General features: G+C 46.5%; 1 protein-coding gene across 10 annotated transcripts in view; it reads right to left on the bottom strand.

Moving 5' to 3' along the window:
• Positions 1 to 15,579, bottom strand: part of TCP11 (t-complex 11) — a 54,938-nt gene that overhangs the window by 18,612 nt on the left and 20,747 nt on the right. For 6 of the 10 annotated variants that reach the window (XM_061632356.1, XM_061632361.1, XM_061632360.1 and 3 more), the window contains exons 4-5: positions 9,818 to 9,938; positions 4,470 to 4,690 (exon numbers count right to left, since the gene is read on the bottom strand). In XM_061632356.1, coding sequence (XP_061488340.1) covers positions 4,470 to 4,690; positions 9,818 to 9,938 — 342 coding nt within the window. The remainder of the gene's footprint in view (positions 1 to 4,469; positions 4,691 to 9,817; positions 9,939 to 15,579) is intronic. The other 4 variants (XM_061632363.1, XM_061632365.1, XM_061632366.1 and 1 more) reach the window with 1 other exon arrangement.

Below are 15,579 nucleotides of genomic sequence, written 5' to 3'. Positions count from 1 at the left end.
TAGCAACCCCCTTGCATGAATTAACAAAGAAGAAGTGTTCTGAGCGTGTGGTATGGACGGATGAATGTCAGAAGGCTTTTGATCTACTGAAGCAAGCCTTGTGCCAAGGACCCATATTAATAGCACCAGACTATGAGAAACCATTCATCGTGGCTACAGATGCGTCGGACTTGGCGCTGGGAGTCGTCTTGCTACAGGAGAGAGAAGGCACCAGACATCCAGTGGCGTACCTGAGTCGCAAGCTGACGCTGAGGGAGAAAAACTATTCGTCGGTCCAGAAGGAGTGCCTAGCGGTCGTGTGGGGACTGAACAAGTTGCGCCCATACGTGTGGGGACGAAGATTCACAGTGACTACGGATCATCGGGCCTTGTTATGGTTGCAGACTATGAAAAACCATAACACTATGCTGCAGAGGTGGTCCTGGGCCCTACAGGACTATCAAGTGGACTTCCAGTTCATAAAAGGCAAGGACAATGTACTGGCCGATGGACTTTCCAGGCAAGTGGCTGGGACTGCAGTGATGTGACCAGACGGAGGAACAAAGAAAGACATTTTCCCCATAGAGACTTTTATTTGTTAACGCGACGTATAAATCCTGGAACAGGAATAATACTCTGCCGTTGTTTTAAGGGGGGGGGGAAATGTGATGTTCCTATATTAATGTATATATGGTAAGTGTTGGTTGTTTAGAAGATACATGGTAAGTGGAGTGAAAGAGGAGGGGAAGTGAATGGGCAGTAGAATGCTAGATGATTGGCTGAGTGTTTAAAATGGCTGAACGTATAAAAGGAAGAGTGAGAGTGGAATCTGGGTGGATGAGGTGAAACTGAGTGGGTTGTTTGGTGGGTTTGAGAGAGTGGTTTGCCAGGAGAGAGTGGAGAAGGAGGGGGGTGGAGTTTGGATTAGTATTGAGTAAAACCATATGCTTATGTGCCTTAAGAAGAAATCTTGTTAATCTTGTTAGCTTTGTTATCTTTAATAAATACTTAATTTGGTTTACCAAAGGCCTGATCCTTGGCTGGGGTTTCATAGACCAGAAGGGAGGGTAAGGTAATGACCAAGGCTGAAGGGGAACTGTAACAAATGGTGGCAGCGGTGAAGAGAATAACAATACCAGTATTCAGAGTCTCTGGGAATACTAGTATTAGGACGTGACTGGTGGTTGCCTAGCAGGGGGATCTGTTGAGATCTGTGCTAGAGCGGGGAGAGAAAAAATAAAATAAAGGACAGTCCGGACTGGTGGAGTCCCTGGTGGTGCCTAGAGACAGGCAGTAACCACGAGCAGGTAGGAACCTGACAGGGAGAGCCAGGGAAGGGCCGTCACAGCCTTCCCCGGTGAGGTACATCTGTCTTAATCATAGTTGACTTTTAGGAGGAATGTGAAAACATTTCTGTTTGGTGGCTGAAAGAGACTGTTACTGGCAACCCAGACATTACTGGATGAAATAATGTTCTTATCTACAAATGTTTTCAGAATGTTTTAACTGAAACTGTTTTTAGAACATTTTAAATTGTTTTTAGAATGCTTTTGTTGTTGTTGAAATTGTTTTATTGATGTGTTTGTCACCCTGGGCTCCTTCAGGAAGAAGAGCAGGATATACATTTAATAAATAAATAATAAATATGCTTTATATAGTTATGTCCTAACCTATGACATGTTTTAGCGATGAGGAAAATGGTTGGAAGCTCAAGGCTTATTTTATCCCAAGAATTCTTAAGGAAAGCCAAATAATAAATTTGTGTCTGTGTGTGTGTAGACAGTTTTGAAAGCAACAAACAGAACTTAATCACCTAAAAATATATTCACATAATTGTGATTAACAAAACAGAGATTTTTACTTTACTAGCAAAATGTTTTGGTTTCCGCCTTCATCAGCTAAGATACAAATGCTGTTACCAAGGTGGCAGTTATGGAGCTTTGAGGATGGAATGCTGAGGGGCTTCATTTGCAGAAGCTAAGTGATGTTTGTACTGTCTTCTAGGTTAAGGGCATGTGGTGCCAATGTGTCTAGGGAGTATATCCAGAAGCTCTCCCTCTTAGTCAATGCTGTTGGATCTGTTGGCATCTCTACAGCTGTTTTGGTAAGTCCAACAGGCTGTGGCCCTCAGTGTTGTTGTTCCACTTTTTAGTCAAGATTGCCGATTTGTAGTTTCTGAAGCACGTGTGTAGGTCAGTTGTAGTTTTTCCTACGTACCGGATATGACATCCTGTTTTTTTGCATTTGATGATATAAATTATGTTGCAGGACCTGCAGATTATATTCTGTTTGATGTAATAAATTCTGCCTGTCCTTGTGCTTTTGAAAGTGGTTGTCTCCATGAGGTACACACAGGTGATACAGCATTTGGAGTGACACAGATGAGATCCAGGATTACTGGTAGGTGGCTTAAGCACAGCTCTCATTAATAGTTACTTAGATTACAAGGCTGGCGAAATGCTACAACAGGAAGCTTGTTGATGGCTCCAGCAAGATGTTCAGAGTTTGCTAGCAATCGGTAGCTGTCCCTGATTGCTAGGTGATAATTGGGAGATGTTGGATTGAAATCTACCACAAATTGAATACATAGTTCTTTGTTTTTTGAAACCTCATTATGATGGAGATTTTCTCTGGACAGAATGGAGGCCCAGTGCATGTTGCAATCGATTACAAATGGAGGATATCCTCTCAGAAGAAGGTGTTCTTCAAGTTCACTAATCCTTCTTTGGTATTTCTCTTTGTTCTTGCAAATACATTTGATTCCGAGCGCTAAGCTACAGACAATGTTTTCCTCAGAGCTTGGAAAAGTTACTTTTTTGAACTACAACTCCCATCAGCCCCAGCCAGCATGGCCACTGGATTGGGCTGATGGGCATTGTAGTTCAAAAAAGTAACTTTTCCAAGCTCTGGTTTTCCTTTATATGCGTAGGATGGCAGGATTTCCAGTTTAGACAGGTATGGGCATCAGTGGATTTGCTGTAGAAATCAGTGTCTATTTTATTGTTTTCAACTGTGAGAAGGACATCAAGAAAAGGGATGTGTGGATTATCATTTGTACTACTGAATGTAAACTTAATAGATGAATGAATAGAGTTGATGTAATTTTTAAATTGTTCTCTCTTTACCATTTGTCCAGACCACAAAGATGTCATCAATGTATCACCATCATATAAGTGGTCTGTTAATGTCCTTTTTGAGGATCTCTTGTTCCAGTTTACCCATAAACAGATTTGCGCTCCACTGAATGTAAAGTTGTTGCAAGTCAGGACAAGGGTAGCTAAAGTTGTGATAACCTCTGTTGGAGGATTGCTAGAATTTCTGGTGTCAAGGAACTCATTTAAAGCCTGAATTCCATCATTATGTGGTACATTGGTATAAAGAGATGTGGCATCTAAAATAACTAATATAGTATCCTTGTGGAATGGGGCCATTGGCCTTACCTGAATGTATTTTCTCCTGGAGAACAGACCATCAGATGGGAAACAGCTCCACCTAGCATCAGCAGGCAGGAATCACGTTTTTTGAGGAAGCAGCTATCCTGTGTGTGTCGGTGTGAGGGGGAGGGGGAAAATGTAAACTCCCCCCCTGGCGCACTGTTAATAACGTACCACAGTACAAAAGAAAAAATCACCGTCACCGAGGCTCACTGGCAGTCGCGCAGCGCCTACACAAGCAGGGACAGCCGCCTGAAAGGGAGAGGACGACAAAAGGCAAAACCCCTAGCGAGACTAGCTGTCACTGATGCATCGGCCAAAGTAAGCAGGGGAAGCTGCCTGAAGGAGGGAGAGAAAACACCCTCAAAATAGTAATCAGCGAGGCTCGTAGGCCCTCGCTTTACCGACCGCAGACTAAGTAAGACAGCCCCCCCCCCAAAAAAAGGGAGGGGAAAAAAACCAAAACTATTCCCCACACACACACTAGAAAATGGGAAAGTAAATAGAATAAAAAGATAAGGGAAATGTAATAGAAGATAAAGATCACTACTGAAAAGGAGCGAGGGAAAAATGATCCACCTGGACACAGGAGGCAGGAATGGTCGGGGTCTCGCGATAGCTGCTTCCTCAAAAAAAACATGTGATTCCTGCCTGCTGACGCTAGGTGGCGATGTTTCCCATCTGATGGGCTGTTCTCCAGGGAGAATGATACTGCTTATTAAGAGACTCAATTTTAAGTAAGAAGTCATTGGTGTCTTTTAATATATGATGGGAGGTTTTGCAGCATGTTTTGTAAATTTAAGTCAATGTACAGAGAAATCATTTCAGTAGCTGTGTTGCTGCCTGAGACAACAAGGTGTCCAGGATTGTTCGCTTTGTGGATTTTAGATAGCATGTAAAACTTTCCAGGGGTGAGATTTCAATTAACAAGGATATATCAGATGATAGATGATGCACATCTAGGGTAGCAAAATGATGTATCTCCCTTTAGGATAACTTTAGTAAATCATATATTACTTTTATAAAATTACCTTTGTCCAAGCCAATGGTGCCCACCTGAGCAAATGAACTGGGTCTGCCACGACTCGTAGTCTCTGTATTTCCTCATCTCTAACAGGTGCACACAGCATTGCCATTGTGCCCAAGATGTAAGTGGTGAGGTTGGGGATATTCAAAGCCTCATGCTCAGCCTCCTGTTTTATCAATTCCATGTCCAGTGCTTCTTCAATCTGACTTCGCAAACGCGTCTGCCAGGGCAGGAGCAGAGACAGCAGGATCTACACGAGAATAAAGTGTAAATTTTAAAAATAATTTTTTTAAAAAAAATCTTTATTGATTTTGACTTTATATGTCTAAACAGCTATCATTTAAATATGTTTAGATACTTAGTAAATATGTTTATATACAGTGAAGATGGCGGCGGCGAGCCTGGATACACACGAAACGGCTCTTGAGTGCTGCTGAGCTTCTTTCCCTAATAACTATAAGGCTACTATAAGACCAAGGCAGGCTAAGATACCACCCCAAATAGCTGTGTTGTGCTGGGACTAGTCCATTGAGAACAACTAGGCTGGGAAAGGAACCGAGAGGTGTGTGACGGAGCAGGAGAAAGTAGCCGCGGTTTGGCCCTGCAAGGAGGCGCTCAACCACGGGTGAGCTTACTTTTTGGCAGCGTCTGGGGAGGCGAGTCTCCCGCCCGCCTGGGCCGGAGCGCAAGGGGGGGCCGCCCGTTCCGACGGACTGTGCTGAGCCGCGTCGCTTCCCGGTCTCGCTCGCCGCGGCTGCCAGTCTTGTGCCCTGGCGCGTGCCTCCCGCCATGGCGGCTGTGCTTCACTTGCTGCAGCGTCCTCGCCGTCGCCGCCTCTGGCCGCCGTCGTCATCTTGGCTAAGTCGTAGGCGGCGGCTGCCACCGTTCTTGCGGCTGGAGAGTCCGGTTGGCTCCGGCGCTGCTTCTGAAGTGGGGGTCCGAATTGGCCTCCACTCTTCTTGAAGACCCGGAGATAGACTGCTGGGCCGGGCGGGCGAGGGCCGGGGGAGGCGTTGCTCTCTGGCCTGCGTTCTGGGCGCAGCGGCGGCAGCGAAGAGCAACTGATAGCCGCTGGTGGACACCGTAGAAGTAAGCCGGCAGTCAAGACACGAGCCCAGCAGGGATGGGGCGAAGGACGTCGCCTCCAGTGACCAATGCTTGAAGTCCCCAGACCGAAGCCCCGCCAAGCAATTAGGAGGAGCAGAGACATTGAAAAACCTGGACTGGAGTAGCCGGTGTGCGGGCTCCACTGGGGCATGTGCAGACCGGAGAGAGATACCGTGGGACGGGTGGGGAGCCATGATATTAAAAGGCTAGGCGGCAGATCCTGGAGAGGTGCTGGTGGCAGGCCATACCAGTTTAGGGGAACAAGGGATAGATGTATAATATCCATCCCTTGTTCCGGGCCTGCCCATAACCAGAAGATAACTGGGGGACGCACGACTCCATCTGACCTTCGACTGCTGTTGTGTAACACCAGGTCTGTGGCACAAAAAACAACGCTCATCCATGATATGATCTTGGATGAGAGCGCAGACCTGGTGTGTATTACGGAGACCTGGCTGGATGAGGCCTCGGCTCCTACACTTGAGGCCATGTGTCCAACCGGTTTCCAATACGCACAGCAGCCGAGGGTTGGTAGGCGGGGAGGGGGAGTGGCAGTTATCTATCGGGGGTCCTTGGTTTTCACCAGACCCCCTCTCCATGAGACCAAGTTTGTTGACTGCATGTACTGGAGGCTGGGCCCAAAGGGCAGTTTAGGGATTCTGCTTGTGTACCACCCACCCCGCTGCACAGCAGACTCCCTGACCGAGGTGCTCGAGGTGGTCTTGGGTGTGCGGTTGCTTTCCCCCAACCTACTGGTTTTGGGGGACTTCAACGTACACGCCGAGGCAGCCCTCACTGGAGCCCCTCGGGATTCATGGAAACCATGACTTCTTGGGAACTGCACCTTAGTAATATAGGGCCCACCCATGTAGCCGGTCATGCTCTTGACCTTGTGTTTGTCTCAGGAGGGGAGGGAAGTGTTCTGAAAACGGGGGTTGTTTTTTCCAAACCCGTGTCATGATCAGATCACTATCTGGTGAATATAGACCTCTCAATGCCACACACCCTCCGCAGGGGACAAGGACCCATTAGGATGGTCCGCCCCAGACGCCTGATGGATCCTAAAGGATTCCTGAATGCGCTGGGAGATCTGGAGCCGGCTGAAGGACGCCCGGTCGAAACCTTGGTGATGGAGTGGAACAGGGAGATCACGAGGGCAGTAGACCGGGTGGCTCCGAAATGTCCTCTCCCCCTGAATAGAGCTCAGATAGCACCCTGGTATACACCACGGCTGCGGGGTCTGAGACAGGAGGTGAGAAGACTAGAGCGCCGATGGCGGAAATCGTGCTCTGAAGACGATCGGACACTGGTTAGAGCAGCAATAGCTGTCTACCAGGTGGCAATAAAGGCAACAAAGAGGGAATTCTTTGCTGCCTCTATTGCGTCCACAGAGTGCTATCCCAGGAGGTTGTTCCAAGTGGTCTGAAGCCTGGTCGGTCCAGTTGCTCAGGAACCCATGGAGCACTCTAAAGCCTCCTGTAACATGTTTGCTACACACTTTGCCGATAAAATCGAATGCCTGAAGAACATGATTCCGTATGTCGTGGATACAGGAAGTGAGCCAGAGTCGGCCAGTTGCATTCCGGTCCGGTGGGATCGGTTTCAGCCTCTTCCCTCTGAGGAAGTGGACAAGGTGCTCTCTACTGTGAAGCCAACCACCTGTCTATTGGACCCTTGCCCCTCGTGGCTCATTATGAGCTGCAAAGAGAAACTGAGCGAAGGGATCAAGGCAATGGTAAATGCATCCTTGGAAGAGGGTGCAATGCCACTAGCCCTCAAGGAGGCAGTAATAAAACCTATCTTGAAAAAGTCCTCCTTGGATCCCCAAGAGTTGAATAACTTTCGCCCAGTCTCTAATTTACCATTCTTGGGCAAGGTGATTGAGCGAGTGGTGGCCAAACAGTTACAGACACACTTGGATGAAGCAGATTATCTAGATCCATTCCAATCGGGCTTCAGGACTGGACATGGAACTGAAACAGCTTTGGTCGCCCTGGTGGATGATATGAGGAGGGCGTTGGATAGGGGAGAATATACCCTCCTCGTCCTCCTGGACCTCTCAGTGGCTTTCGATACCGTCGACCACGGTATCCTTTTAGGCTGCCTGGAGGGATTAGGAATAGGGGGCACTGTTTTACGGTGGCTCCGTTCCTATCTCTCAGACAGGCGCCAGCGGGTGGCATTGGGGGATGAGGTTTCAGACCCTTGGCCTCTCACTTGAGGAGTGCCACAGGGTTCTATCCTCTCCCCCATGCTATTCAACATCTATGTAAAGCCGCTGGGGGCCATCATGAGGAGATTTGGGCTGCAGTGCCACCAATATGCGGATGACACTCAGCTCTATCTCTCGTTTAAATCCTCACCAGAGTTGGCTGTGGATACCATGTCCAAGTGCCTGGAATCCGTAAGTGGATGGATGGGAAGGAATAGGCTGAAGCTAAACCCCGACAACACCAAGGTGTTGCTAGTGGGCAACAAGGGAAGATTGGGAGATATAGACCTGGTGTTCAATGGGGTAAGCTTGCCCCTGAAAGACCAGGTCCGCAGCCTTGGGGTCATTCTTGACTCCCAGCTGTCTATGGAGGCTCAGATTTCGGCAGTGAGCCAAGCAGCTTGGTATCAATTACATCTGATACGAAGGCTACAACCCTACCTTCCAGCCCATCTGCTCCCACGGATGATACATGCCCTGGTCTCCTCTCGCTTAGACTACTGCAATGCGCTCTACGTGGGGCTACCCTTGAAAACGGTCCGGAAACTACAACTGATACAGAATGCGGTGGCTCGGTTGCTCATGAACAGCCGTCGCCGTGATCATATTACTCCGGTGTTAGCAGATCTACACTGGCTACCAGTTATTTACCGGGCCCAATTCAAGGTGTTGGTGTTGACCTTTAAAGCCCTATACGGTTTCGGCCCAGTTTATCTGAAGGAGCACCTCCAGCATCACCAATTATGCCGCCTGACGAGATCAGCCACACAAGACCTTCTCTCGGTTCCACCAGTTAAAACACCAAGACTGGTACGGACCAGAGAGAGGGCATTTTCGATTGTGGCCCCCACCCTCTGGAATTCCCTTCCTTTCGATCTTCGCCATGCCCCCTCCCTAATAGGTTTCCTCCGGGCCTTGAAAACCTGGCTATTCAGGCAGGCCTATGGGATCTCTGGGGCGGGTTAGTTATTAATGTTGTTATTAATTGGTAGAGTGGTGTTTAGATAAATAAGAACATAAGAACATAAGAAGAGCCTGCTGGATCAGGCCAGTGGCCCATCTAGTCCAGCATCCTGTTCTCACAGTGGCCAACCAGGTGCCTGGGGGAAGCCCGCAAGCAGGACCCGAGTGTAAGAACACTCTCCCCTCCTGAGGCTTCCGGCAACTGGTTTTCAGAAGCATGCTGCCTCTGACTAGAAATGATGGTCTTATTGATTGTATATTGTATTTTATTGTATTAATGTACGTCGCCTAGAGTGGCCGTTAATTCAGCCAGATAGGTGACTCATAAATCAAATTTTATTATTATTATTATTATTATAGTATGCCTAAAGAAATACCAGTTAAGAAAACACCCAAGAACATAGCTAATGAAGGAGGAAACAGAACAAGTCTCTAAACAAAACAACCACCACTACCTGATTGTGGATACAACATATATTGATGGTGATCCATCAATCTGATAGCTTCTCAAACAGTAAGTTAAGATGAACTCATATGTATTGTTAAGGGGAAAAAAGAATTAAGATCACTGGAATTGTTATGCATTTCAGAAACTTGCTAATGTGAGGGGAATTTGTTATGTAATTTCACATTGATAAAACTAACAAAATCACAGCATATTTAAACAAATTTGTCTGATTTTTATAGAACTTTTAATACCCTAAGCTTTTGCAGTAATTTCTCCATTAACACTAGATACCATACCTCATGGGTCTAAAATCCCAATCTTCACCTGCTAGGGGGTGCAATTTCATCCACCAGGCCATTTCCCCAAATCACGTTCACCTGTCCATCTGCTGACATCACAGCTGATGGGAGTTGCAGGTTCTATCCTGCTGGGTGCTGCTTCATCAGTGTGTTCCCAGAGAGCAGAATGAACTCTGCTCATCAGCTGGCAAAGTCACCATGACATCAGATGATTGCCAGGTAAGTGGCTTGGCCACTTATCAGAGTTGGCCTGCAGGGTGGTGGGAGATAAAGATTTGGTCCACTGGCCAAAAAAATTTCCAAAGCCTACTTTTAGGAATGAATAATGAAGTCACACACACATCTCACCTCTTTGATTTCTTTAAGTAGCTTGATAACATGGGAATAGTCTGGTGGCACTTTGGAGAGCTGTTCTCTCAGAACGTCCCAAAAAGCTGTATGCAATGTCTCTTTCACTCTGCTTTCCAAACTGTGAGTCAAAAGCGGTTGCTATTAACATTTTTTTACTTACAATTTAATATGGAACGTCCCATAGTAAACCCTTAGGTATTTCTTCTCTGAACCTATTTACATCTCCACTGTCACGAAAAAACACACTGTTACTATTAGCTCTCTGAAACTATGAGAGAGAACCAGAGATGCATATACAGCCATTTCAGTGCTATCCTGAGCCAGCTCCACATGTGGATGAGAATGTTTTCTTTTTCTCTTGCAATAGCCCTTTGACACCAGAGTCAAAAATATGCATGTGGCCACTGCAGTACTCACTAACGCAGTGTTGAATCCGTAAGCATCTCTCTCTAAAGACATGCTTATACGAGGTAATTGCAGCTTGCCACACAAATGCTTCATTTTGAGGTAACTTCTACTCCCAATTAAACAGCTAAATAGTATATTCTGGATTAGGATAACTTCAGACAAGATGTTTATTCTGAGATACATCTCCTCTCTGTACGAAAAAAAGTGTGCAAACACTTTACACCATTTGTAAAAGAACCTGTATGCATAAATGATTCCAAATTGTTCAGGATGGTCAAAACAAAAAGGGATTGTGAAGAGCTCCAAAAGGATCTCTCCAAACTAAGTGAATGGGCAGTAAAATAAGAAGAGCCTGCTGGATCAGGCCAGTGGCCCATCTAGTCCAGCATCCTGTTCTCACAGTGGCCAACCAGGTGCCGGGGGGAAGCCCGCAAGCAGGACCCGAGTGCAAGAACATTCTCCCCTTCTGAGGCTTCCGGCAACTGGTTTTCAGAAGCATGCTGCCTCTGACTAGGGTGGCAGAGCACAGCCATCACGGCTAGTAGCCATTGATAGCCCTGTCCTCCATGAATTTGTCTCATCTTCTTTTAAAGCCATCCAAGCTGGTGGCCATTACTGCATCTTGTGGGAGCAAATTCCATAGTTTAACTATGCGCTGAGTAAAATGTAAATGTAAATGTAAATTTAATTTTTATGTCGCCTATCTGGCCGAAGCCACTCTAGGCGACGTACATATTAAATTTCAATAAAATACAATAATTACAATAAAATACAATATAATCAGCAGTAACAAAAATAACAACATATGCTGTACACAACAACGGGCATTCAGTATGTAATTAGCCCATCCCGGCGGTCCCAAAGGCCTGTCCAAACAACCACGTTTTTAAGGCTCGGCGGAAGGTATCCAGGGAAGGGGCATGCCGAAGATCGAACGGGAGGGAATTCCAGAGAGTGGGGGCCGCCACCGAAAAAGCCCTCTCTCTAGTCCCCACCAACCTAGCTGCTTTTGTTGGTGGGATTGAGAGAAGGCCCTGCGTGGCTGATCTTGTCGGGCGGTATAATTGGTGATGCTGGAGGTGCTCCTTCAGATAAACTGGGCCGAAACCGTATAGGGATTTAAAGGTTAACACCAACACCTTGAATTGGGCCCGGAAAACTACTGGAAGCAAGTGTAGATTGAATAATACTGGCGTAATATGATCACGGCAACAACTGTTTGTAAGTAATCGAGCCGCCGCATTCTGTACCAGTTGAAGTTTCTGGACCGTTTTCAAGGGTAACCCCACATAGAGCGCATTGCAGTAGTCTAATCGAGAGGTGACCAGGGCATGTACTACCAGTGGGAGCTGATGAACAGGGAGGTAGGGTTGCAGCCTACGTATGAGGTGTAATTGGTACCAGGCTGCCCGGCTCACTGCCAAAATCTGAGCCTCCATGGACAGCCTGGAATCAAGAACAACCCCAAGGCTGCGGACCTGGTCCTTCAGGGGTAATTGTACCCCATTAAACCTCAGGTCAACAGGACCCAACCTTCCTCTGTCTCCCACAAGCAGCACCTCGGTCTTGTCAGGATTTAGCTTCAGCCTGTTCCTTCCCATCCATCCACTCACGGATTCCAGGCACTTGGACATGGTCTCCACAGCCAACTCTGGTGAGGACTTAAACGAGAGATAGAGCTGAGTGTCATCTGCATATTGGTGACACCGCAGCCCAAATCTCCTGATGATGGATCCCAGCGGCTTCATATAGATGTTGAATAGCATGGGAGAGAGGATAGAACCCTGTGGCACTCCACAAGTGAGAGGCCAAGGGCCTGAAACCTCATCTCCCAATGCTACCTGTTGATGCCTGTCAGAGAGAAAGGAACGGAACCACCGTAGAACAGTGCCTCCTATTCCCAGTCCTTCCAGGCGATCCAACAGGATACCGTGGTCAACGGTATCAAAAGCCGCTGAAAGATCCAGGAGGACAAGAAAGGTGAATTCTCCCCTATCTAATGCCCTCCTCATATCATCCACCAGAGCGACCAAGGCTGTTTCAGTTCCATGCCCAGTCCTGAAACCCGATTGGTATGGATCCAGATAATCCGTTTCATCCAAGTGTGCTGACAATTGGTCAGCCACCACTCGCTCAATGATCTTGCCCCAAAATGGCAAATTCGAAACTGGGCGAAAGTTGTTCAAAACTTGGGGATCCAAGGAGGACTTCTTTAAAGAAGTACTTCCTTTTGTCTGTCCTGAATCTTCCAACATTCAGCTTCTTTGAATGTCCATGAGTTCTAGTATTATGAGAGAGGGAGAAGAACTTTTCTCTATCCACTTTCTCAATGCCATGCATAATTTTATACACTTCTATCATGTCTCCTCTGACCCGCCTTTTCTCTAAACTAAAAAGCCCCAAATGCTGCAACCTTTCCTCGTAAGGGAGTCGCTCCATCCCCTTGATCATTCTGGTTGCCCTCTTCTGAACCTTTTCCAACTCTATAATATCCTTTTTGAGATGAGACGACCAGAACTGTACACAGTATTCCAAATGCGGCCGCACCATAGATTTATACAACGGCATTATGATATCGGCTGTTTTATTTTCAATACCTTTCCTAATTATCCCTAGTATGGAATTTGCCTTTTTCACAGCTGCCGCACACTGGGTCGACATTTTCATCGTGCTGTCCACTACAACCCCGAGGTCTCTCTCCTGGTCGGTCACCGCCAGTTCAGACCCCATGAGCGTTATGTGAAATTAAGATTTTTTGCTCCAATATGCATAATTTTACACTTGTTTATATTGAGTTGCATTTGCCATTTTCCCGCCCATTCACTCAGTTTGGAGAGGTCTTTTTGGAGCTCTTCGCAATCCCTTTTTGTTTTAACAACCCTGAACAATTTAGTGTCGTCAGCAAACTTGGCCACTTCACTGCTCACTCCTAATTCTAGGTCATTAATGAACAAGTTGAAAAGTACAGGTCCCAATACCGATCCTTGAGGGACTCCACTTTCTACAGCCGTCCATTGGGAAAACTGTCCGTTTATTCCTACTCTCTGCTTTCTGCTTCTCAACCAATTCCTTATCCACAAGAGGACCTCTCCTCTTATTCCATGACTGCTAAGCTTCCTCAGAAGTCTTTGGTGAGGTACCTTGTCAAACACTTTTTGAAAGTCTAAGTACACTATGTCCACTGGATCACCTCTATCTATATGCTTGTTGACACTCTCAAAGAATTCTAATAGGTTACTGAGACAGGACTTTCCCTTGCAGAAGCCATGCTGGCTCTGCTTCAGCAAGGCTTGTTCTTCTATGTGCTTAGTTAATCTAGCTTTAATCATACTTTCTACCAGTTTTCCAGGGACAGAAGTTAAGCTAACTGGCCTGTAATTTCCGGGATCCCCTCTGGATCCCTTTTTGAAGATTGGCGTTACATTTGCCACTTTCCAGTCCTCAGGCACGGAGGAGGACCCGAGGGACAAGTTACATATTTTAGTTAGCAGATCAGCAATTTCACATCTGAGTTCTTTGAGAACTCTCGGGTGGATGCCATCCGGGCCCGGTGATTTGTCAGTTTTTATATTGTCCATTAAGCTTAGAACTTCCTCTCTCGTTACCACTATTTGTCTCAGTTCCTCAGAATCCCTTCCTGCAAATGTTAGTTTAGGTTCAGGGATCTGCCCTATATCTTCCACTGTGAAGACAGATGCAAAGAATTCATTTAGCTTCTTTGCAATCTCCTTATCGTTCTTTAGTACACCTTTGACTCCCTTATCATCCAAGGGTCCAATCACCTCCCTAGATGGTCTCCTGCTTTGAATGTATTGATAGAATTTTTTATTGTTGGTTTTTATGTTCTTAGCAATGTGCTCCTCAAATTCTTTTTTAGCATCCCTTATTGTCTTCTTGCATTTCTTTTGCCACAGTTTGTGTTCCTTTTTATTTTCTTCATTCGGACAAGACTTCCATTTTCTGAAGGAAGACTTTTTGCCTCTAAGAGCTTCCTTGACTTTGCTCGTTAACCATGCTGGCATCTTCTTGGCCCTGGCGGTACCTTTTCTGATCTGCGGTATGCACTCCAGTTGAGCTTCTAATATAGTGTTTTTAAACAACTTCCAAGCATTTTCGAGTGATGTGACCCTCTAGACTTTGTTTTTCAGCTTTCTTTTTACCAATCCCCTCATTTTTGTGAAGTTTCCTCTTTTGAAGTCAAATGTGACCGTATTGGATTTTCTTGGCAATTGGCCATTTACATGTATGTTTAATTTAATAGCACTGTGGTCACTGCTCCCAATCGGTTTGACAACACTTACATCTCGCACCAGGTCCCGGTCCCCACTGAGGATTAAGTCCAGGGTTGCCGTCCCTCTGGTCGGTTCCATGACCAACTGGTCTAGGGAACAGTCATTTAGAATATCTAGAAACTTTGCTTCTTTGTCATGACTGGAACATATATGCGGCCAGTCTATGTCCGGGTAGTTGAAGTCACCCATTACTACCACATTTCCTAGTTTGGATGCTTCCTCAATTTATATCTCATCTCAAAGTCTCCCTGAGCATTTTGATCAGGGGGACGATAGATCGTTCCCAGTATTAAGTCCCTCCTGGGGCATGGTATCACCACCCACAACAATTCTGTGGAGGAGTCCGCCTCTTTTGGGGTTTCGAGCTTGCTGGATTCAATGCCTTCTTTCACGTATAGAGCGACTCCGCCACCAATACGTCCTTCCCTGTCCTTCCGATATAGTTTATATCCAGGGATAACCGTATCCCACTGGTTTTCTCCATTCCACCAGGTCTCCATTATGCTCACTATATCAATGCTCTCCTCTAAGACCAAGCACTCCAGTTCTCCCATCTTGGTTCGGAGGCTCCTAGCATTAGCGTACAGGCACTTGTAAGCAGTGTCTCTCTTCAAGTGTCTTTGGCACTTGTGGTTTGGCCTGTGGTAATTTTGCTCTTCTGAATTTATATCCTGTGCCCCTGCTCTCATATATCCTGTGCCCCTGCTCTCACAATGCCTACTTCTAGGCCTACCCCTTTTAAAATTTCATCATTTCTTTGGTCTTTATCCCAGGGGGGAGGTTTATTCCGAACCGGACCTTCCTCAGCTCCTGTCAGGTTTCCCCCCTCAGTCAGTTTAAACGCTGCTCTGCTACCTTTTTAATTTTAAGTGCCAGCAGTCTGGTTCCATTCTGGTTCAAGTGGAGCCCGTCCCTTTTGTACAGGCCCGGCTTGTCCCAAAATGTTCCCCAGTGCCTAACAAATCCAAACCCTTCCACCCGACACCATCGTCTCATCCACGCATTGAGACTGCAAAGCTGGGCCTGTCTGGCTGGTCCTGTGCGTGGAACAGGTAGCAT

This window comes from Rhineura floridana, chromosome 6 (assembly GCF_030035675.1).
Source record: "Rhineura floridana isolate rRhiFlo1 chromosome 6, rRhiFlo1.hap2, whole genome shotgun sequence".
Classification (NCBI taxonomy): domain Eukaryota; kingdom Metazoa; phylum Chordata; class Lepidosauria; order Squamata; family Rhineuridae; genus Rhineura; species Rhineura floridana.
Note: the sequence above shows the minus strand (reverse complement) of the source record. Positions and strands in the feature narration are given on the sequence as shown.